We start from the raw sequence: 25,411 nt of genomic DNA, 5'->3' as shown, positions 1-25,411 counted from the left end.
AAAGATGCAACAGATGCGTCTACCGTGGAATATTTTGCTGGTACTGATAAAGAAGCAATTAAAAATCAAAAAATTTTTGTTATCGTTAACAGATGAAAATCATATTCTGAAGCAGTTTGGGTTAAAAAAAAAAAAAAAAAAAAAAAAAAATGAAACTTTTTTTATTGCATTTTCCTCATGAACTGCAATCAGAAACAAACCTACAAGACTCTTTCCAAACTTTTTTTTTTTTTTTTTTGGTTTAAAATGACTAGTGGACATCAGGGAAAGAATGTCTGACATGACCGCTTTAGAGCACCTGAGCAAACAAACAAAACCGCTGCCCTCAGATTAGCCTCGTAATCGTCCTAACTGTAATGAATAAGAACGTATGACCAAGTGAACTCTCTTTAGATTGTGAGTTTTGGCTGCTGCCACAAGCTTCACATCAAGACTAATGTGGTGCTCAGGGTCATTACGCTTGGATGCTAAAAGTGGTACTTGAGGACCACTCAGTGAAACCATTCACTCATCTACCTAATATTTAGACCAAGTCTGCAAAACTACAAGCACATTATGTGCTTTAAACTCAGTTTGCAAAACTCTAAACAGTTCTCTACATTACACACATCATCCAAAACTAACAGCTCTTTGGGAAACATTTAAATGCCACTCTCATTTACTGATGACCTACTGTACACCTAGTGATCATGTGACTTTCTTTTTTTTTCTTTGCTTACAACCCAAGTCAGAAAGTCAGCTTTATTTCTAAAGTGCTTTATACAATATAGATTTATTTACAGCAGCTTCACAATCGTATCAAATTCAAATTCTGCTGTGAAGCAGCTCTAACAAATCAATAGTGTCACAGCACAAGTCAGTGCAGTATTGATTTAGTTCAGTTGCATAACTGTGTAAAATTCATCAGTTGTACACACATACTGTATATACAGTGTGTATGTGCATATGCATGTATGTGCGAGTGCTGTGACACTCCTGTGCACTCTAAACAAGCAAGAGACACACGAGAGTAGTGTTGTACATTTTTCACATCTGTGTGTAGTTTTCCGTGTATGTCTAATTATTTTGTTTGTGCGTAGTTACTATGCAAAAATATCATTTTTAGAAGTGTTAAAAGAAGTGTTAAAATGGTTTTGAAGAAGTGTTTGCTTTTGCAAGATACAATTTGTGACGTTTTGCATGTTTTGTGTGTAGAGTTTTGAGAAATGGAGCCATAGTTTCAAAAACTGAGTGTAAGCATTTTTTAAAAACTGTAACGCAAATGTCACTGATTTCTCTGTGCCACTGTCATTACAGCGATATCCCCAGGATACCAGAAAGCACACACTCACAACTGGAATCCAGTGAGTACATTTTCTCAGTTTTGTATTTACAGTATAAACAATAAGATTCTGTGAGACATTAATTATACATTTCTACAGGTGTTTTTTTTTTTAGTTTACTCGCCTGACTATATATTGTTTTTTTTTTTGTTTTTTTTTTTGGCTTATTTGATTTTCAATGTTTAAAGAGCTGCTGACATCTAAAATTTAGGTGGCTGTGATTTAAAATGTAAATTTTCCCCCGGTTTCACAGACAAGGCTTAAGCCTAGTCCCAGACTAAAATGTAAATCTGATCTGTTTCAACTGAAAGAAACTTGCACTGATTGATCTTAAAATAAATTTGTCTCAAGATGCACACCAGTAATGTTTTTTTCTTTGGCATGTTTAGAAAAAATTACTTAAATGTCCTAATTGAGCTATGAACCAGTCCAGGCTTAGTCTAAGCCCTATGTGTGAAACCAGGTCTTTATCATCCTAATTAAAGTGATGAAGGATTTTGAAAGTCTGACAGTAATCAGTGTTGAGTACTACAGTAATGTTAACCCTGCATTAATTAAAAATTAATCAAATGTAATCAGTTACTTGAATTACTAATTGAAATAGTTACAATACTTTTTACATTTTAAATAGGGTAAACTGTAATTGTAATGTGTAACCTATTACATTTTCAAACTAACCTTCCCAACACTGTGTGTGTGTGTGTATATGTGTGTATGTATATATATATATATATATATATATATATATATATATATATATATATATATATATATATATATATATATATATATATACACACACAGTGTTGGTAAGGTTAGTTTGGAAATATATATATGTATATAATTTTATGTTTTTCTACTTAACGCTGAATCTCTTCTAGGTTCGAGTTCATTTGAGTCTCAGAAGATGGAGCGCCCCTCCATATCCATCACGTCTCCCATGAGCCACGGAGTGCTGCGGGATGCCCCACAGTACTTATCGGGACAGCTTACAGTAAGTTCACAATAATCACATCCTGTGCAGGGGACAAAATGTGTTTTGCATTCTAGAAAGTTCAAATTTAGTCTTTTCCCTATGTCAAATAAGGATTCATATCAGAAACAAGTTTAATTGCAAGTTTAAAATTTAGGTCAGTGCGTATTTTGACGAAAAGTAGCTATAAATTTTGCCAAAAACTAGTGGTTTTCAGGCTTGTGCAGCACAACTACATTTCCCATCATTCCTTGACATAAATACATAGATAAAACATTGCTTACACGTGTAATTTGCATAATTTGTGCTTTGATTGCTGTACAAGCATTAACAAAACTTCCTGTGTCCTTCAGGAAGCAAAAGAGGTGAAAAATATAGGACATTTCACAACTTTTCAGTTTCATTCGGACTAAAATCGCTTTAATCAGAGATAAAGCATTGGATCAGTGATCAGGCAAAGCTGCCGTAGTCTTCTCAAACCTGATCAGGTTACAGTCAGGCCTCATGCAGCCCATTGTGTGTGTGTAAAAATACCCAGCATGCTTGTAGAACATGACAAACTCTGGTGTAAAGTGCACAAGCTGGTTGATTTAAGTGAAACAAATGAAGTGCAGGTTTTTCCCTAGGTAATACTGTTTGGATGAAAAAAAAATCAATGACTTCCGCTAATGGATGACCAAAATTGGTTTTCCAGTGGCTGATACCGATATGTAGAAACCAGGGTGGCTAATGATAGATGTATATAATAAAATGGATAAAAGCGTCTGCTAAATGACTAAATGTAAATGTAATGTAATGTATAGATAGATGATAGATGGATGGGTAGTTTTGGGTAGACAGATAGACAAATGAATAGACATGGATGGGTAGTTTTGGGTCAGTGCCACTAATCTCAAAATGAATGGTGTATTATTTAGGCTTAATACAAATGTGTCGTCTCATATTCTTGTTCTGTATCTCACTGAATTCAATCATTTCTAATACTCTATGGTGTGTGTGTCTTTGTGTGTTAAATAACAATCTTGTTACTTTGTATTTCGCTGAACGGGAGATTCAATGTAAACAGTGATGTTTCTTGTGAAGAGATGCCCATTGAGACTTTTTAGTAGAAAAGACATGACATTTCAGTCTTTTCATGGAACTAAAGAAACCGTTTAGAGGGTTGTTCTAGAAAATGCACAGGAAATATTCAGTCCTAAAATGATTAAACCTCATCACTGATTTCCCAATCTCTGAAGAAGAGATTGCAGTTAATTGCATTATAGTGAAAATAGTAAATGAAATCAGAATATTCCAATGCAATATGTTCAAATGTCTGACAGCCATTGTCTTTAGATTGAATCTCCTTTCGGCTTTCTTAGTGTTTCATTAACAACTGGTATTGTCATTTCAGGTTAGTTTTATTGCATTTCTCTTCATTGTTGTTTTTCATTCACTTTACTTACCCAGAGCCAAAGCCTTAGTAGAAGAATTGAGCCTTTTAACCCTAAAGTTCAGGTAATCGTTGCTGTCTACTAAATACACTTCTCTTCTATTGCTTTAATTCATTGGGAAATGCAAAGTTGAAAAACGACTGCATTTCCAGTTATTTATTATCTCAGTTTGTGCATTCGAAGAGCTCTTTACCTATTCATTGCAATTGCTGTTTTAAGCATATTTATCTGATTGTAAGGCATAAATCATATGCATGCAATGGATTAGCACAAAAAATGTTTTAAGAGACACTCGAGTGTTGGCAGACAAACCCTGTGAGATGTTCACCTGCGGCATTAACCCGGGCAGGGAGTACTGTGTCTCTTTAAAAGTTTTAGTGATGCAGAGTTTGCCGGGACATAAAATTGGATTCTTTTTCCATGTAACATGAAACTGCATTGAATCCTGATACTCATCTGTACCTTTTTCGAAAGAACTGATTCAGTGTGCTTAAATATTTTTGAGATTCATTCATTTGCTGACTTGATTCAAAAACTGTACTTCACATTTGTAATTATACTAATCATGCTAAAAACTTTTTTGTTGGGTACTAACATTGCTGGAAGTTTCATGTTGCAGTTAAAAAGGATATGTTAAAGGTGCTGTAAGTTATTCTACGCATATAATATCACTGCTACGTGACTAACCCTAACCCTTACTAAAATAGGTGTTCTAAAAAAAAGCATAAATGCCTCTGTCACTGAAAAAAAAGTCTAAATCTAGCCAGTCAGAAAGCCTGTCTGCCTGTCAGTCATTTTGACATCAAGCTGCCTGACATGCTTTCAGAGAATGGAATTGTATAAAGGGCTATTTCAGTTTATAAGTCTAGCTCAAGTTTGCAAAATGTCTAAAATAATTTTACGGCACCTTTAACAGTACCTGTTTTACCAGTTTTATTTATTTTCTCACATGCAGAGATGTGTGAAATAAGCAAATTGTACCCACTTGTACCTAAAGAAACATGATGTGAATGATTTTAATGTTGTTTATAGCAAAAAAACAACAATGCAATGCACTGTTAATGTCAACATTATACCTATAGCTCTACACAGTTCCAACATTTTTCAGCAATATTTCAGATTTTCTATTTTGGAAAATATATTCGTCCTTAATGCAGAGCAACCACTGGTTCTGTTGGGGAATGTGTAATGGTACAATTTGTTTGACCCTGCTCTCCTTGTAACACATTTCCTTGTTTTTTAACTTAAAGTATGGAATGTCCTTCATTGCATGTTTTACTCAGTTCATTACTCAGACATTTGTAGGCATTTACTTTATAGAAAGTTATTTTGCTATTACTGGTTTAGAAGATCTAGCGTTTTATTTAAGTTTGTGTTGTTTCTGTGTGTTTGACTTGTAAGTATTTTTCTGTCCCGTTCATACTTGTCTGAGTACCAAGCTTGGTCTATCATCTTAGCATGTACAATACTACAAAACAATCAAACTCTCTTTTCTTAATTGTTTTAATGAAGCAGCTTATGATGCGAAGTCTGAGAAGTCCCTTTTCTTCTCAAAAAGACGTTTTTTGATGTTTGTCCCCCTGCAGGTCAAACTTTGGTATGACAAAGTCGGCCATCAGCTAATCGTCACCATTCTGGGTGCAAAGGACCTGCCTTCAAGGGAAGACGGCCGACCACTCAATCCTTACGTGAAGATCTACTTCCTCCCTGACAGAAGGTGAGATTGGGGCAGTTACTTTTATGCCACTGTGCAAGACAAAACAAAAAAAAATCAGTATGGCTATGTTCAGAATGGCATACTACCTTACTAATAACACTATTTTTGCTGTATGTAATATGTATATTGTGCACAGTATGCAAAGTTTATATATTTCTGACTTGGCAAAATGTGCAAAAAAGTACACTGAAATACTAGTGTAATGTTAGTATTATTTATATTCTGTTACACTTGTTATTAATGATTTGAATTAGGTTTTATTTTTATATTTTCAGTTTTCATTTGAATTTTTTCTTTTTCAATTTAGTTATGTCTTTGTAATTTTTTATTTCTTTTTTTTATTTTGAAAATATTAACATTTAGGTTTTATGTATTAATTTACTTCTAAGACTTTTTATTTATTTACAATTAATAATTTTAATGCTTAAACTACAACTTAAAATTTCAGTTAGTTGGGGAGGCAACATTTCTAATTTCTGTTTAGTTTTTCATCTAATATTTATATTTTATATTATTTCAGCTTTATTTCAGTCAATAAAAACAGTAACATTTAACAGTAAAAATCCTATGGGATGCTACTGTATGTCCCACAATGCAATTCAATCCATTTTAAAATGATTATTTTTTACTTATATGATTGGACAAAATTTCAGACACAGATTTTAATACAAAACTGGATAAAAATGCTGTTAAAAAAACTTTTATTACTTTTTTAGATGGCTACTGAATGCCACACTGAATATAACATTGAACATAGCGTGGTAATGTGGCAATAATGTTGCATACTGCTTTTGAAAAAGTTTATTGTTGCTTATGTCCTATTTCAGAAATCACTTGTGAGTAGATCTTTCATGTCCCGCTCGGCATTCCCATGGCATTCTTCACCTTGTTGATATCAGTGTTCGTTCCAAGGTTCTTTTACCATGATGGTAAATAAAAACAGTTTGAATCATTGTTTCTCCAGTGACAAAAGCAAAAGAAGAACAAAAACAGTAAAGAAATCACTAGAGCCCAAATGGAACCAGACCTTTATGTATTCCCCCGTCCACCGGCGGGAGTTCAGGGAACGCATGCTGGAGATAACGTTGTGGGACCAGGCCCGGGTGCGAGAGGAGGAGAGCGAGTTCTTGGGAGAGGTGAGGACAAGATGAATCATGGACTCAGATATTTAGAGGTTTCGGCAGCTTGAAAGTCTGAAACTCTAGAACTGATCTTGCTGCAATAATAGATCTGACTAGTGACAGTTTGCATCACAAAATAGTTTTCTTTACAACAATAGTAATACTAATCATCAGAATTATTTTGTCATATTATATTTTTAATGCATATGTGTTATTGTTGTAGTCTAAAGATAATTTAGTAAGTTTTTAAAGCTGTTGTTAAACCATGCATTTAGAGTTTCAGTGACATGCACTAAATTTCTATATGGGATAAGCTGGATATGTTGTCGAGCATTTGAATGTGAAGCAAATGTTTGTGTGTAGATCCTCATAGAGCTGGAAACGGCGATGCTGGATGATGAGCCGCACTGGTATAAGCTACAAACACATGACGTCTCATCGGTACCCCTACCGAAGAGCTCCCCCTGCCTTCAGAGACGAGCGCTGCATGGAGACAGTCCCACACGCAGACTGCAGAGTATGTCTCTCTCTGTCTCCCTCTCTATCTCACATGCCCACATCTTTTATGCACACAAAGCAGAAACATATGACAGAAAATTTCAGATAAATACACTGCTCATATATAAGTGTGTAGCAGTTTTGTATATAATAATAACTGCTTGTACTGCAGAATGTGGATTTTCCTGTCACATAAAAAAAAACTAAGGATCTTTTCTAAAGTCTTATTCCATTAATGTACTCTACAGTTGTATGCAAGTGCAAATACTTGATAAAATTACCTTTAAATGTCTTTCATTATACTGGACATGTTTTTTGGGCATTATACTGAATATTCACAATATATTCCTTATAATTTTGATAGTGATTAAGCAAGGTTGCAAGTATAGGAATAGTTCACCCCAAAATTAAAATGAGCTGAGTTCACCTTCAGGCCATCCAAGATGTAGATGAGTTTGTTTGTTCATCAGAACAGATTTGGAGAAATTTAGCATACACCATGCTCACCAATGGATCCTCTGCAGTGAATGGGTGCCGTCAGAATGAAAGAACTCCTTTACAAGTTTTGTTTATTATAAACATGCAGTTTTTCACTTCATAAGATGTTAATTGATTTACTTGTGGATTATTGTGGTGTTTTTATCAGCTGTTTGGACTCTCATTCTGACGGCACCCATTCACTGCAGAGCATCCTTTGGTGAGCAAGTGATGTAATGATAAATTTATCCAAATCTGTTCCGATGAAGAAACTAGAAAGAAAGTAAATTTTCAGCAAATTAAGGTTTTGGGTGAACTATTCCTTTAGTGATTTTAACATGTTTTCACTAGTTTTCCATAAGATCTTGTGATTCATTTCGCAATCCTTCCTTTTTTGAAATTGTATGACAACAGACAAAAATGATGTAAAAATATATATGATTTGAACTCCAGTAGCAAAAACAAGCTTGTGTTTCTAAAAGCATTTTGTGTATACCGTACATACTTGCATAGAGTTATATTTGTTTCGGGCCTACGACCACACACATTCATAAGCGCTCAGTGATTTGAACTGAAATCTGAACTCTGAAACACTGCAGCTGTTGGTATGAGCGTTTGTGTCCCACATTCATTGTTTTCTATCTTGACCTGGTTATTTCTGCAGCCAAAGGCCCGTTTGTGTACAGCTCAGGTAATGACCGCTGCATGCTCAGGCTGATCGTGTTTTTTTATTCTGGATCCACCCTGCTGTTCCTCTCACTCCCATCAAAAACAAAACAAACACTGACTGAAGTGGACCATGTCCTCACACCGTCACATTTTCCCATAGTGCCCTCTGATTCTCCCCAGTGCTGCTGTTTTTCCCTCTTTATTGCAGATCAGTCTGATCTCTTCATATATACTATAGTGAACACAGACTTCTGTCTACTGTTGTTATCTGTAGAAGGGCTGGATGGTATGAGCAAAAATCATACACAACATGAATAATTTTACATTATGGTAATGGTCACAGCATATGAGTAAAAACAAACAACAACAACAACAAAAACACTAAAACTTTTAAAAGTTGTGGTCAGTAAGATTTTTTTTAATGTTTCTGAAAGAAGCCTCTTTTGCTCACCGAGACTACATTTATTTGATCAAAAAGAAAGAAAAAGCTGTAATATTATGAAACATTATTATAATTTTAATAACTGTTTTCTATTTATTCCTGTGATCAAAGCTACATTTTAGAATTATTACTCCATTCTTCAGTGTCACATGATCCTTCAGAAATCATTCTAATATGCCGATCAAGAAACATTTCTTCTTAATATAATTTTCTTCTTATTATGTTGAAAACAGTTGTGCTGCTTAATATTTTCATGAAAAGTGATACTCTTATTCAGGATTCCTTGATTCACTTTTGATCAGTTTAATTCATTCCTGCTGAATAAATAAATAAACTCACTGACCTCAGACATTTGAACAAAAAAAGTTTATTCATTAATCATGTGTTTTTTTTTTAATTATTATTATTATTTGGAATGTGATGGACGCAAATAAAAAATTATATACTACAAATGAATAATATTAACTATTTATTTCTTATAATTGCAACTTTATTTCTCTTAACAGCTAATTTACATCTCACAATTGTGACTGTAAATATCACAAATACAAAATTATACCTCACAATGTGACTATTCCCTTTTTTAAAACTTTATCTCACAAATGCCTAATTAAACCGGTACATCAGACAGTAAAAACATGTTTCTTTTGTTACTTGTTTTGTCAACGTTTTTTTTGTGCAAATATATCTTCTGCGGTATAAACAGAGAACTCTACACTTTTCTATCATGCTGCGATAAATGCCATCATACAACCCAGTCCTAATTGTTCATTTTTTATTTTTTCCCCCTGCCTTTGTGGTTACTAATTCTGTATAGCTGTGATGATATAATATCTCTAAAACAAAGTTTTATTTTGTGTATAACTCGCCTTTGTGTGAAATGCCTTTGAATAGTTTAGTTTCTTCTCTTTTAAGAGTGAGTTTTCTTGGTTTTTGGTTGCTGTGTGGTTTTGTAATTACAGCAGCTGTTTTTATTCATTCAAAGAGACAGAAGCAAAGAAAAATCCCCGCAAATCATGTTCAGTCCAGTAATTTTCTCTTCACAGACAGCAGTTAGCTAATCGTTTTGAAAAGTGTCACCATAGAGCCAGAAATCTTTTTTAATATGTTCCAACATAATTAGGATGATATAAAGACATCCCTTACAAAGATTTGCAATGGTAACATGGACTGAATACGAACTGGATAACCTGGATGATGGGTGGCTAGTAAAAATGCAGATTTTGCACTTATTTTAAACTTCTGACAGTGATACATTGTGCTGCCTAAGAAAAGTCTCATAAACTATATGTAACCCTAACAAATAATCAAGACGTCACAAGAAAACATCATGTGATTCCTTATAAATTTGTGAATCTCTTTTGACACTTCTCTGTACTAGTGATTTAAAGAGAGAGTGATTTATAGACAAGAGAGCTGAAGGAGAAAAGAGGACAGGCTTATGAAAGAGCGCACGAAATGAGAGCAGGTTTATTACTGGCTCGTCATCGCCGTTGAAGCGCAAGGGTCTGTTTGGTGGGCGACTGCAGGCTGGGTGTCTGTGAACACTGCGCTGCAGATAAGCTTTCATTCTTGATCTGTACTGAGTGATGGAACGGCCGCTTCAGAGTGTCAAACTCGGCAAACGTCACCGCTGTGGGCTGAGGGACGCCGTTCAGCTCGGTTTGTTCCTCTTGACTGAAACGAAGGGAGAAGAAGATCCATTTTCTCACGTAATGCAAAGCTCAGTCTGGCTTGTTCTTGTTTTGTAGATTTGGAAGAGAGAGAGACGTCTGACTGACATGTTCGGTTATCTGGAAGTAGTCTGAAATAGACAGGCATTTCGAGTGCAGAAAGCTTCTTCACCACTTTTTATGAGCGTCACAGAGGAAGATGAATGAACAGTTGTGTTTGTCAGCTGTGGTTAAGCAGGAGTTCTGTTCCAAAACATAGTGAGCTGCATTTGAAGGCATGAGGAATATCATATATTATACCAGTGTTATCTTTAAAAAAAAAAAAAAAAAAAAAGTGTGTGTGTGTGTGTGTATGTCTATATATATAAAAACTTGAAAATGAGAGTGTTGCCTTGGCAAATGCTGAAATAAGTTTAAGTATACTAAAATGACAAAAAATTACAAAATAAAATTTTACATGAAAATTGAAAATGTAAAATAAATTAAAGTTAGATTTTGACAACTATAATGACATCTAATATCAACTACAAATATGTTATTTTTCATTCATTTCCTTGAAGGGCTGATAAAAAATAGTTCTGTTTAATTAAAAATACAATTCAAATAAAAGTTTAAATAAAAATATTATTAACCAATACTTGGAGGTGAAGCATTTATTTATTTAATTATTTCTTACTTATTATGTCCATTTTATTTTATTTTATTTCATTTCATTTTTCATTTCTTTTCATTTTATTTTTTTTTTATTTATTTTTTTTTATTTTTTTTTAGTTTTTTTTGTTTTAATTTTTAATTTTTTTTTTTTTTTTGTTTTGTTTATTATCTTGAATATGCCCCAATATGTAGGTCATAGATCTAAAGCTCATTAGATTTTGGAACAGAGTTATTATATAAATATGGTTATAGTGCAGAAATCATAGAACAGCTACATCAGATGATCCGGTCTCGCTTCAGACCGTACTAACACTTAGAGACTAACGTCTCTCTGTGTCTCTGTTTTTCTGCTGTAGGGTCTCAGAGGATCAGTGACAGCGAGTTCTCAGACTATGATGGTGATGATGGTGTTGGCGTCGTATCAGGTAAGATGTCAGCAGGAACACAGTGAAAATGACACCATCTGACAGAGGTGATGAAGACATTTACTGCTAAATTTGTTCAAAATGATGTCTGTCTTTGCCTTTGAAGACAAACATCTCACAGAACCATGTTAATTTCCCAATGATGATAACTTAACGCATGCGTTTTGATGAGGTCATGTGATTTTTTTTTTAAGCATTAGTGTATTAGAGTGTTTTTAATATAATAGCATACTGCTTACTTTATACTATGTAGTATAAATTGTATTCTGCATGTAATGTATATGCAGCATACTACTGTTTGAAATGATTTGCATTGCATAATGCAAACTACATGACTTACTACTTGCTGAATATTGTGCAGTATTGGTGTTGTTATTGTTAAAAAAAATATTATTTTCCAATATTTGTGGGTGAACCAAAACTAAAAAGCTGAAATGCTATTTAAAATATATATAATAAAATAAAATAAAATTCTGGCATCTAACTAAAATAAAATAAGTTTATGTGCAAAGCTAAAAAACTTTAGAGCTTTTACTAAACTGTAATGTTACTAAAACAAAAACTGAAATAAGTATTAAAGCTAAATAGAAATATTTTAAAAAGCAAACAAAAAATAACAAAAATGGCAAAAGCACATAATTACTCAAATAAAAGATTACAAAAAATTTGAATGAATATTTGAATAATGAAAATAAAATCTGATTCAGTTATAATATTAATAAGTGCTACAATCGTATATATTTTTTTAAAATAATGCTGCAAAGTATATACTTAAAAAATATATAATAAGATACCTCTTACTCTGTATCACACATTATATACTGTATACTGCCTGCAATTTAAAAATAATTGTTTCAAATATTTAGCAATATGTAGCAATAAAAATTCAGTCACATTTCAGCCAGTGACGTCCAGTTATAATCTCACAAATAAATGTGACTATTTTGCATTTTTAATCCACTTTCATATCTAAATGTCTTAACTTTTTGCAGTTCAGTTGACTAAAACAAGATGTGGGACTAATTCCTCATAAATTCTAATGTCCTGCTGTGCACAGTACAAAGTACAGTAGTATGTTTTAGATGTCTTCACCACTCATCAACCTAATACTGGTGCCAAAATGTTCATCTGTACGGGCATCTCAGATGGGAAGGGAAAGCCTAAACAACACAAACACACCTCCACACATCCACACACCCTTTTTAAAATTCCAGTGGTGCTCTTTGTGATAGAGGGAAACCCTCCCTCAGTCTCTCTCTCTCTCTCTCTCTCTCTCTCTCTCTCTCTCTCTCTCTCTCTCTCTCTCTCTCTCTCTCTCTCTCTTTCTCATTGATTTTGGCTCAGTCTCAGGGCCGGTTGTAAAGTGCTGATGCAGTGCTTTCCGCCGGGAGGAGATGATTAACATTCAGAGGAATTATAGATCGCTGCTTTCTCTTCATGCGCTCTGTGCTTCTGTAGTTGTTTTCTGGCCCGTGTGTTTAGCAGCCATCATTTATTGCAGCATGATGCACCAGTGCCGATGCAGTCTCTGCGCTGGAGCACGTTCAGAATGAGGGTGTGCATACAGTATGTGTGCGTGACAGACCAAATTAATGTTACTTGTACTGTAATAGATGCAGTAGCTCTGTTCCAGATGCTAGTGAGCTGCTTGGTTAGACAGCATTTTAGACGACACAAAAGTTGTTACAGAAGTTACACTAACATTTGTGGTCTGTACGTTTTTTATTTTTATTTTTATTAATTAATACTTTTATTCTGCATGGGTGCATAAGTTGATCAAAAATGACTTTTCAATATTGTGAATAATAAGAAATGTTTCTTAAGCGGCAAATTAGAATGATTTCTGAAGGATCATTATGACAGTAAAGACTGGAGTAATGATGCTGAAAATTCAGCTTTGCATCACAAGAATAAATTACATTTTAAAATGTATTCAAAAACAAAATAGTTATTTTAAATTGTAATAATATTTCACAATATTACTGTTTTTATAGTATTTTTGATTAAATATATGCAGGCTTGATAAGTATAATAGACTTATTTCATAAGCATTATGCATCATTATGCTGCCATTTATGGGTATAATTTAAAGGCACCAAAAGTGTCCTTCATAGATAAATATAAGAAATATTTTACTTATTTAATACTGAGAAAATAGTTATAAATTGACTATTTTATCCAACGTTTGTGGTTGGTACATATTTAGTATACTTATTAGAGTATACACCTTTAGCAAAACATCAAACTCTATTAGAATCAGTTGTAAGTTCTTAATAAAAAAGTAAATAATAAGCCATTGGAAAGATAGAAAATCCTTCCTTGAACTTTCATTTTGATACAATGTTCTACCTTCGGCCTGTTTTAATGTGCGATACAGTCAGTTGAACATCAAGCTTTTGTAATCATGCAAGGCACTGACCTTAGCGTGGCCGCACTGAATGCTGGGTAATGAAATGCCATCAGGCTGAGTGGGTTGATGGCTCTTGCATGAGGAAAAAGTCATTATTCTTGTTTGGGTTGTGAAAGCTGTTTTCTGATTTAATAGGAGTAAGTTAATTCATGCCTGGAACATATTAGCTTTAAAATATCACTTTTACAACAATTTAAGAACCTGTTATTATGAAAAATACACAGCAGCATACAACAGATCATGAAAAACTGTTAAATAGATGGTCTGGTACGATTAAAATTTTAGCTTGAAGGACTTTATTTATTAAAGCCTATTTAAACTGCTATCAGGAGACATTTAGCAGTTTTGCATTAGTTGCTCAAAATGAAGTACGGTACATGTAGGAAAAATCTTTGTTGCCACAGATGATTAGTGCACAGATGTTCATTCATTCTTTCTCTTTTCTTTGTTCCAGACTATAGAAACGGCAGGGACCTCCAGAGCTCCACCCTCTCTGTGCCTGAGCAGGTCTTATCGTCCAATCACTGCTCTCGGTCAGCCGACATCAACCGAGCGCGCTCACGGTCTCCCAGCATGCCCCCTACTCAGAGGTAAGACGGATCTCTCTTCTCCTGTCTCAACCTTTTCTCTTCATAGACATTTGAACCACATTTTAAGGGTGTTGGTTTATCACAGTAACATTTGATTCAAGAACTCCACAACACAAGATCTAGTGTAACAACAGTGTGTGAGTGTCACTGAATCAACAACGATCTTTTGAGAGTTTTTATTTGTTTTATAAAAAGTTATTTATTTATTTTTAGTAAGCCAGCATTGGCCTTACAAGTTTGAAGTTTGTTACAAGACAAGTTTGTTTGTTTGTTTTTATTTATATTATTTTTATTTTTATTTATTTTTATTATTATTATTGATGTAGTAATTTTATTTATTTATTGTGAAAAGTTATTTAGGATTACCTAATAAGCAAGCAAATGCTGGAATAAAATAGAACTAGATTGCTTCAAGGTTTTATTTTGTAGCAGTTTTTCATCCTGAAGTGCACTTATGATGGTATTTATTTATTTACATTTTATTTATTTTTTATTGTTATTAATATAGCAATTTCATTTATTTATTGTTTGTTTTCTTTGTTGTTATTACTAATGTAATTAATTTATGTTATTTTTTATTTAATGTTGTTATTATTATTGATATAGTACATGTATTTATTGTGATTAAGTTATTTAGTGTTTCTTAATAAGCAAGCAAGCACTGGAATAAAAATAGATCTAGATTTTTTTCTTTAAATTGGCTATATTTTGTAGCAGTTTTTCATCCTGAAGGGCATTTATATGTCATTTATTTATTTATTTGATTGTTTCAACAGCTTAATTTCAATTAAGTGCAAGAAAATGCTGTTTTCTAGAGCCACTTTAATGGCATTATCAGAACAGTGTTTTAAAATGATCTTTGTTCTTGAAACAGTTAGACGTGTGAGTTTTGGTGTCATTGAAGAGTAATCACATTTCTTCCACATAAAAAGTTTGGGTTCATCCCATCATCATCAGTTTCAATGAAAACATGATCCTCTCTCTTCCCTCAAATCTTTTCATCTCTTCTGAAAATCCATATAAATCCTCTCCATCTGCCTGCAGTCATTTTCTCACCTTACCTCGAACCCGACACAGTCAGCCTCATGACAGTCAGCTGGAGGAACTCAGGTAGAGCCATTGCTGCCTGTGTCTGTCCCCATTAACCTCCCAGCTAAGAGCCTCTACTAACACATAAGCGTTTCTCAAACCCTCACTTCCTCTGAACTTTATCGAATCCAGGTTTTCAGGTTAACATGTTCATAATCGTGACGTGATGAGATGCCACCAGTTTGATACTATTTTGTAGTGTAGTTGAAAACCTGTATTCATGAGGGTCTCTGACATTGAGAAACTTTAATTTTCACAACCTCATGTGTGACACTGACTGCATCCTGTAGGATAACTGCATAATACATCTTTCTTAAACGTGCGCTTATTCAAGTAATTTTTTGTAGTTTGTAATTTGACTGTGTTCTCAGACATGTTGTGGATGCAGCATCATGCAAAAGCAATTATTTTTGGTGTGACAATACCACTACAAAATTTCAGACATATTTCACTTATTTTTCACTCTTAATTGTTCATTTATTTTAAAACCTAATTTCTCCAAACTGTGCACTTCATAAAAAGCACTCTTCACAGCTGACTCAACCCATAATTTATTTAAAATTTAAGTTCTTTGTTTTTAATAAAAAAAAAAAAATAAGTTTCAGTGTTGAATGGATTAGGTTATTAATTGAAAATAAATTACTATAGCTTAAAGCACAAAAATAAGCAAAATATTTATTTCAGAAAAAAATTCCTAAAGCTACTGAAGTATTTAAATTTAAAAAATGTAAAAAAAAAGTAATTGTATCATTATTTTCTTAATTAACATCCCATATGAATTCTCCCCTTCATGTTAACTATGTTAATGTTTTTATTTGAATTATTACTTTACATTATTAAATCAATTTTAATTGAACATTTTTAAAAACTATTTTTTTTATATTCATTTCATCATATTCAATGAGCTGTAATACAGAAAGTGTGAACTTTTTAATGTATAAGAATGATGTTGTGCACATGAAATCAACAGGTCACCAGTGGCTCATAAATGTCGACATGAGGTTGAACGAACCAAAAACTAGGAAATACATGGTGTAAAGATAAACAAAGAAAACTAGCTGAAATAGCTGGACACATACTTCCTCATCCCTCTGTCCTAATGTACACAGTCCCCGCAAATGTATATATTTCCCCCCAAAAAGTTGGAAAATATATACACCATTAAACCTAACATGCTTTTGTCTTTGTAAGAATGGTGAGCTACTGTATGCCTTTAATTCATTTCTAAAGCATCATTGTCATTTTCTTATAAGATCATCATCAAGAATCTGAGCGCTCATTTTCACAGCTAGCTCAGGTTTTGTTTTAATAAACTGTGAGAGATGATGTAAACCAGACATAAATACAGTACTTCACTACCTACAGCTTATTAATGGTCATAGTGTTTTGTATGAAAAGTTGTCCAGCATTTGTTATTCACTAGTAATGTACATTAATCTGATGTTTTTATGTACATTTATAAAACATTTTAACAAAGTTATGTTGTGTGATTAAAGGTATATAGTTCACCTAAAAATGAAAATTTGATGATGAGTTTGTTTCTTTATCGGAACAGATTTGGAGAAATTTAGATTTTTGATCACATCACTTGCTCACCAATGGTTCCTCTGCAGTGAATGGGTGCCATCAGAAAGAGAGTCCAAACAGCTGTTAAAAACATCCACTGGTGAGCAAGTGATCTAAAGAAGCAAGAAAAAAAACTCATCTACAGCTTGGGTGGACTGAGAGGGAATTTTTATTTTTTGAAAATTATTCCCTTAAACCCTGATAAAGTTGAGAGCGTGTGTAATGCACACTTTTGAGATTTATGTGAGTCAGTTCCAAATATCTGTGTCTTTTTGGCAGCCGCGGCAGTAGTGTGTGTTCCATCAGTCAGCGGGTGGTGGTCAGGTTACCGCGTCCTGCAAGGATGGCCCGTCATAGAGGCGTACAGTGACATGAAGGGGCCTGTCTAACATGTCGACAGCCTTTTTGTTTCAGGATGAAGACATTATATGGGATGATATCCAACACCGAGAGCATCCCTGCTGCACTGTCATGAGCTGTCTTCATCTTGGCTTATGTTTTTACGTTTGTACGTTTTACATTTATTTTTGTATTTACCTACCTTTTTTTTTTTTTACTACACAGTTTATGTCAGTAATTATTAATACATCAGTGTTCTGATGCTGGACAGCTTTTCATACACTACACATGTCTCTGTGTTGTCTTGTGCATTACTGCAAGTTATACTGTGCCAAATGTTTTAGCAGTGTTGGTTTCAGAAGCATTTTTCCCATTCATTTTCTCCATAGGGATGTTTTTTATAAAAAGCATCAATTATTGATAAGGAGGTCTGATACTTGAGATGCTAATTGAAATATGGATTCTTGTTTTCTGAGAAATTGAACAAAATTAGGTGAGTTTATGCAAATTCTCACTTTGATCAGTATAAATGATCTCATAAAACAAGAATTTGTTATTTTGCTTCTCAAGAAAATGTATTTTGATTTAAAAATCTGTAGACTATCTTTAGAATATTTACACTGGAAAACAAGACAAAAATACATGGGATGAACATCACTTTTTTGTAGTGTGATTTATTTATTTTTATTTGTTTTGTAAAATAAATTAAAAAGTAATGGAGATCTGTTAGAAGTTGTATTTTTGAGCTTTCTAGACATTTCAGTGTATTCCTAAAATGTTCTTTATTTGATCTTACAAAGGTCTTCAAAAGTCTTAAATTTACCTTCATAAAACATGCAGAAACCAGAATCTATCTCTGAAAATCTTTTTCTCTCTGAATAAAATGGATGGGATTTTTCCTTCTGTAAAAAATGTGGGAATAATCTGAGAGTAATCTTTCCTTCCACAGTTTTTAATAATAACTTGTTTATTCGTTTAATCTGTTTTTTGTTTATTTGTATGCTTCTGTGATTTGAGTTTTGTAGAATTTGTGATTTTGGATTTTAATGTCCTAATCTGAATTTATTGAGGATGTTAATGTATCTTCCATTCTTATAAAATAAGCAAATTGAAGTATGTCACAGTACAGAAGCGCTGGGTTACATTTAGACATTGGTTGCTTCCAAGTGCCAAAGATGAGACAACTTTAGTCTCTCAGTACTTTTTTAGAATGCCATGCAGCGGTTCTGAGACTCCGACAGCCCGACCCAACCGACCTCACCCACACTAAACATCGCCCTGTTTCCCACAATCACGTTTCTCCAGGAATTACAGAGATCCAGACAGGCATGAGTATCACCACAGGTCCCGTTCTGCAGACCAGCGGTCCGTGCTGGAGCGGCCCATGTACAGTCGCTCTCGCTCCACAGAACGGCCACTCGACGGCCCCCACATGAGATCATCGATGCCCTCCCTGCAGTCAGGACACTCCGCGCCTCCCTCCCCTGCCTTATCGAGGTGACCCAGATCAAAACAGACCTGACTAATCAAACAAAACATCCTTCATGTGCTAACAAAGATCCCCTGCATCCAATCAACCAACCCTTTGATTTTTCTGTCTTCTCTGCAGCAGTGCTGTTATATCTGCTCCATCTCATATCTGTAGATACACCAGATACTATTCATTTCTTTTTTTAATGATTTGTTTTGTAGCAAATCACACCAGTTATATTTTCAATGAGTGGTGTGAAATCTCAATTGGTTGTTATGCCTGTATTGTGATATTTAACTCATTTGTTATTTCCCACGTTTGGTTTATTTTGTCTTGAATCCTAATATGTTTTGTTTGTTTTTGGTGATGGCGGAGAAAAACGCACACTTCTCTTGCAGCATCACTGTGGAAGACTCGCTTTCATGTGCCAAAGCATCAAGCATTTTGTTAAATGTAGTAAATGTACATACAGTAATACTGAATATTTAAGCATATAAACTAAATATAATGTTTGGAATAAAATGGCAGACTAGTTGGACTATTTTTAAATAAATTAATAGTTGTATTTAGCAAGGATGCATTAAATTGATCAAAAATATGTCTTATCACATAAAAAAACAAAAGATACTTTCCTTTTGAATTTTCTCTTCATCAGTAATGTATCAAAATATTAAGTAGCACAACTGTTTTAATAAGAAATGCTCCTTAAGCACCAAATTAACAGAATGATTTCTGACAGATCATGTGACACTGAAGACTGGAGTAATGATGCTGAAAATTCAGCTTTGCATCACAGGAATAAATTACCTTTTAAAGTGTTAAAATAGAAAACATTATAATAATAATTCACAATATTTTACTGTATTTTTGATCAAAATACATGCAGCCTTTGTGGGCATGAGAGAATAATATATATATATATATATATATATATATATATATATATATATATATATATATATATATATATATATATATATATATATATATATAAAAACTTACCTACCCCAAATGTTTGAATGGTAGTGTAAATCTTATTATTAATAAGTTATTTATTATTATACTGCATATCTTATAATTTAAGGATAATTTAAGGCTATAGAAGTTGGTACGATGATTAAAACAGACAAACAAACAGACATCTATATTAATGTATTTGCCATATATGTGTATTACTACCTTTGTGATTAAACAAATAATTTTGTTTTACTTTACAAAATGCTGATGGCAAACCATAATGTTTGTTTTATTATTGTTATTTTAATCCTCAGCATCATTCCAATGGATGTGCATGATTTTACAGCATATGTATATGTGAAATATCATATATATGACTGACTAAACAACTCCTTATCAGCCCATGCTTTTATAACTGTTAGTTTCCCTGTTTTTAAAATGTATAGTTACATAAGTTATCAACTTTCATTTAATTTGCTTATTCTTCATAGAGCAACTCTGAAATGTTGTTATGCCTTCTTGTTTAATGCCCTATTATAATAGTCTGTTTTAATTGGCAATCTTGTCAATGTTCAGGGTAATGCCTTGTGCTATAGCATTAAGGTACATGCACATAACAACGATAATGATGGTGATTATGTTTGTCTACTAGGGCGCATCCTCGTGGTGGGTCGGTTCAGACCAGTCCCACCGGGACCCCCATGAACAGCAGGAGAGGACGACAGCTCCCACAACTGCCTCCAAAAGGGACGCTGGAAAGAAGTAAGTTTGCATTTCTGTGCAGCTTCTTTTTGTCTCCATGTTGGCTCTTGCTCATGCAGAGATGTTTATTTGAGAGATGGGACTGCAGAATGACTGACTTGGTGAAAGTTATGGTTTGCTATAAATACAGTCAGCAATGCATCAAATCCCAGTTACAGTAGTTACCTGTTCATTTTAATTGGGGACATGAAGAATTTGACTGTTTTTAGAAAGCGTGCCTAAAAAGCATTAATGTATTTTCTGTTGAAATAAGAATGTGTGCAGGAAACATATACTTTTATAAATAGAAATGCTATGGAAAACATTTTTACAACTTTTACAAAAAAGGTACAGCTGTTAGCATTAGTTAACTACGTTAGTAAACATGAAAAATATCATACATAATCAAATAACGTACAATAAATATGATTGCTCCAGTAATCTCAGTGTTCATGTACAACTTCAACAGACATCGACTTAAAGATAAAGATAAAAATAATAAATTGATTTAACGTTGATTTAGTTTTTTGCAGGGAAAATCCAATTTCTGAGTTTCTTTCTAAAAATAGCCAAATTTATTAAAATCATTGTTATCTACATTTAAATGAATGGGTAACTGGTAACAGAGTTTGTTTCCCCCCATGGGTGGGCGGAGCCTCTTTGTGTCGAGTAGAAGACAACAAAGCTTGTCATTTCAGTAATAAACCAAAATAATAAAATGCTTTAGTGTGAATTGTTGTCATTTTATAGGGATCGTTATGCATTATCACAACATTGCACTGTTTACACCATTACCCCATTGGCTGAATATGACACAGTTTGTGCACCAGTCACTTCCTGTTGTTATATTTGAGTGCGGGAGACACACATGATCATGTTAAATGACATGCGTGGTTTAGTTGCATGTGCGCTCTGATGTTTCCTTCTTTCATTCCTCTCTCAGAAGATGGAGGTGAAGAACTTGAGCCTTCTCCAGGTGTGTAACACCTCTGTGAAGGTTTAATCTGTCAGAAGGAGCTTCTGATTGAATTGAACCTTTCTGCAATGGTCTTGAGCTGGTATCTCCTCTATAGACGGGTCTAGAATTAGATCATAGAGCTTTTTGGAAGTCAGATTTGCTGAATTCCCTCTTTATTTCGGACCGTCAGAGCTTTCTCTGAGAGGTTATGAAGCCAGGTCCATTGCAAACTCTGTTTATATGTGAACAGATAGTTTTTAGTTTTTCCTTTGTCTTCCTGTAACAGTGATTGTGTAATGTTGTGATAAAAGACTTTCTAAATGTATTTTTGTTTTCCCAGTGACCTTTGTGTTGTTTTAGAAGCAATCACAGAGATTTCTGTCTTGCAATCATTGGTTGATTTTACAGATGTTGTTCCATTTTGCTAACAATGTTTTGCATTATTGCTCAAATGGTGTTTTTGCAAAATTTTATTCATATGGAGTTTCGGTTAAGTATCATTTTTCTCTCTGATTCTTTCGGAGATATACAATAAGATGCAGACCATCTTTGACATGCAGTAGGAGTATGGAGCAATAAAATGAATGTGGATAGTGTAGACAGTTTGAGACTGTAAACATTTGAAAAGTTTAGAGGAGACACGTGTTAGAATGTTGTTGTTTTTTCAGAAAAAAAATCTGAGAATCATTAATCTTCTGAAAAAAGTTTGTATATAATTTCATTTTTGTTTATTTTTATAGTTTATTTTTATTTTGTAACTCTGTTACTTCTTTTAGCAAATTGTTGAGTGACTTACAGTAGAGTAACTGTGTGTTAAATGCTCACTGTGTTTCTAGCCCAACTCCTAATAGATTGATATACAAACATATAGTCTGGCAACTTCATATAAGTCGTATCTTAGGATGCATTTAATTGATAAAAAATACAGCAATTATTATTATTATTATTATTACTACAGTTATATATATATATATATATATATTAAAATAAAAAAAATTCCCTGCAGTTGCAAAACAGAAATTTCAGGAGATATTTCTTATCAAAATCAGTGTCAAAAACAGTGCAGTTTATTATTTTTGTGAAAACTGTGATTAATTTTTTCAAAAGAACATGTAATCTTTTCTAACATTATAAAAGTCTTTACTTTCACTTATCAATTTAATGCAACATTCATGAATAGAAGTATAAATTTCTTAAAATTAATAAAATAAAATTACTTTGACTTCAGCTGAGTTATGTATGAACTGACCCCAAACGGTACTGTGTATCATGAGACCTGGGTTCTGGTTTGTGGTCAGTTCATACATAACTTCAGGTTTACATCAGGTTTAGGTTTGTTAATGAAAAATTAGCTGTAGACACACACACACAAACAGGCACTCTTTCCAGCCGATCACACTTCCTCCACTCCCATCTGCCACATCCGTCGTATTTGTCACAAGATCTTGTCTGTTTGGAGTGTGTGTGTGTCTGCCTCTTTCCCAGCATCCATCTCTGCTTTCTGTCCAACTGGTATTTACTCTACATCAGCTGTTTGAAATACTCTCATATTTTTTTTCATATGGCACTCAAAATAAGTGTACAGGAGGATTTGACTTGTGTTTTGTGTATTTGTTGGAATTCTTGCACTGTTTTTACTCCATTGCTCCTGTTGTTGTGATAAAGCTTGTGAAATGAGGCCAAACGGCCCTGCGGTCAACGGCAGGAAAGGCAAGTCTCTCCAGGCGTGTGTTTGCAGTGTAGCTTTACAGTATTTTCCTCTTCATTTTCTTTACTAATAGGATGTTTCCTCACCTTAAAGACTGGGTAATATATCAAAACGTCACAGTGTATTTACATTTCATTTTAGAATCTGAACATGAAATCAAACTTGACCATATTTTCTTTCTTAATTTGCAATTCTAGTCTTACTGCATACCAAAAAAAAAAAAAAAGTTAGAGTTAGAATTGTTAAGTTTGATTCATTTCTGTTATTCAGTTTATAGCTAAGTGTAGCTGTTTATTAGTATGTGTTGTTATATTGGCACATATGAATTGCAAATGTTTAATAATTGTTCCTTGTGTTAATTTAGGGAGATTTGTACTTATTGCCCAGTCCTTGCATCTTTAAAATGTCTTTTCTTTGCTCAAAAATGTTGATGAAGGATTTATGCGTCTCAGATCTTGCATGAGTTCTGCATGGATGAGTCAGTTTCTAGTTTTTCTCTGTCTGTTTCTAGGTCACTCTCTCCCTCTTCACGTCTTTCATATATCTCTATCTTGTGTGGGTTGTCAGTGTTTCAATGCATTTTGCTGTGAATAATGAGGGACATGTAGAGAGATTGTGTTGAATTAAATGGATCTGGATTGTGTCTGGATAAATGTTGTGCGCTATAGCTAGTGACTCCAACTCTAAATACAACCAGATAGATATTCAGCTTATTTAAAAGACTGTTCTGTTTAAAGTAATTTTAAGATGTTTCTATACTCAGTAAAATTTAGATGTAATAGAATTTAATATTTTGATATAAGTGTAAATCAGTGGTTCTGATTGACCGAATTGATTAGTAGGATGCAATTGCATGGTTTAACCAGCAGATGACGCACAATCATGTGTAGAAAGGAGCTGTTCACTGCTGTGGTGCTGAATTATCACTAGAATTACTCCGTCTACCTCTTCAACCTTTTGATTTATTTTACGAAGCCTGCTTAATACACTGTTTTAGCAAAAACTAAATGCAGAGGAGTAACGTCCAGAGACTGTATTTCAGAAACAAACACTGATGAATGAAATATGTAGTGGATTTAAAAAGTATTTGAATATCTAAGACAGTCTGAATGTATTGCATTAGATACAAAATATCAAACCAAAAAAATAAATAATGTCCCAGCACACTTTTGAAGTGAAACTAAAGGAAGTGTGTCCACTGTTTGGCCACTGTACCTGCACAAAAATGAGGGAATTGCAATCCCTCAGTTTCTCTGACACACATCGAGCCGTATGTTAACGCTGCCTGTGTCTCTCTGTCAATGGCCTGCATGATAAGAGGTGAAATGGGAGGACCAGCAGAGCTCAGTGGTCAGTGTTGGTCACTCGTCCAACGGCCTTCAGGAGGCGGCGCACGCCACTGCTCAGACAGGTTTGACCTCTGACCTCTCTGATCTTGACCCTGTCTGCTCTTTCCACTCTTCCTCTGAATGATTTTGAACTGGCTTCAGTCTCTAAATCTCTGGATGAATAAGTGCAATCAATACAGTCAGGTGGAGTAAATGTGGAAGGTGAAGGTCAATCGTCAGGTCAATAGACAATCTGGCACAAGGTTTTCTGTACTGACGGTCATGGACTGACATTGCTGTGTATTTGTTTGAATTATTAGGTATTTCCACACCCATCTATTATTGTAATATCAACTATTTTTGATAAACCCACCCATAAATTATACATTAATGAAAACACACTGTTTGGTTGCTTTTACATCTAAAACCAAATTATTTATAAAATAAAGATCATCTATAATTTTAGTCTAGATAAATAAATCACAGTAGTTTAGCTCTATTATCTTTTCCTTCAAGAGACATCATAAATGCAATTTATTGATTAGTTATTTTCAGTAAAAAAAATAAAATAAAATGTAAAGCATGTATTACCATTCAAACAGTTGGGGTCATTTTGAAAGAATCTTTTGATCTTTTATGCAATTTATACAATTTTTAATTTATACAGTTAAAAAGAAACTTTCTAGTTTAATATATTTTAAAATGTTATTATTTTTTATTTGAAATAGAATTATTTTGTAACAATGTAAAAGCGTTTACTGTCACTTTTGATCAATTTAATGAATCTTTGTGGAATAGAAGTATCAATTTCTTTAAAAAAAAAAAATCTTTCTTAAAAACCTTTCTTAAA

At 33.6% G+C, this 25,411-nt stretch overlaps 1 protein-coding gene across 17 annotated transcripts in view; it reads left to right on the top strand.

Annotated features, from left to right (window-relative positions):
* Positions 1-25,411, top strand: part of LOC109087787 (regulating synaptic membrane exocytosis protein 2-like) — a 150,135-nt gene that overhangs the window by 75,192 nt on the left and 49,532 nt on the right. For 8 of the 17 annotated variants that reach the window (XM_042773095.1, XM_042773099.1, XM_042773102.1 and 5 more), the window contains 10 exons: positions 1,297-1,343; positions 2,204-2,316; positions 5,315-5,445; positions 6,410-6,581; positions 6,930-7,083; positions 11,336-11,404; positions 14,269-14,404; positions 15,449-15,514; positions 18,704-18,895; positions 20,479-20,588. In XM_042773095.1, the coding sequence (XP_042629029.1) occupies positions 1,297-1,343; positions 2,204-2,316; positions 5,315-5,445; positions 6,410-6,581; positions 6,930-7,083; positions 11,336-11,404; positions 14,269-14,404; positions 15,449-15,514; positions 18,704-18,895; positions 20,479-20,588 (1,190 nt within the window). Of the gene's footprint in view, positions 1-1,296; positions 1,344-2,203; positions 2,317-3,744; positions 3,793-5,314; positions 5,446-6,388; positions 6,582-6,929; positions 7,084-11,335; positions 11,405-14,268; positions 14,405-15,448; positions 15,515-18,703; positions 18,896-20,478; positions 20,589-21,510; positions 21,544-25,411 lie in introns of all 17 variants that reach the window. The other 9 variants (XM_042773103.1, XM_042773100.1, XM_042773104.1 and 6 more) reach the window with 5 other exon arrangements.

Source organism: Cyprinus carpio, chromosome A16 (assembly GCF_018340385.1).
Source record: "Cyprinus carpio isolate SPL01 chromosome A16, ASM1834038v1, whole genome shotgun sequence".
In the NCBI taxonomy this organism is placed as follows: Eukaryota; Metazoa; Chordata; class Actinopteri; order Cypriniformes; family Cyprinidae; genus Cyprinus; species Cyprinus carpio.
The sequence above is the reverse complement of the archived record's forward strand: the minus strand, read 5'-3'. Positions and strand labels throughout refer to the sequence as shown.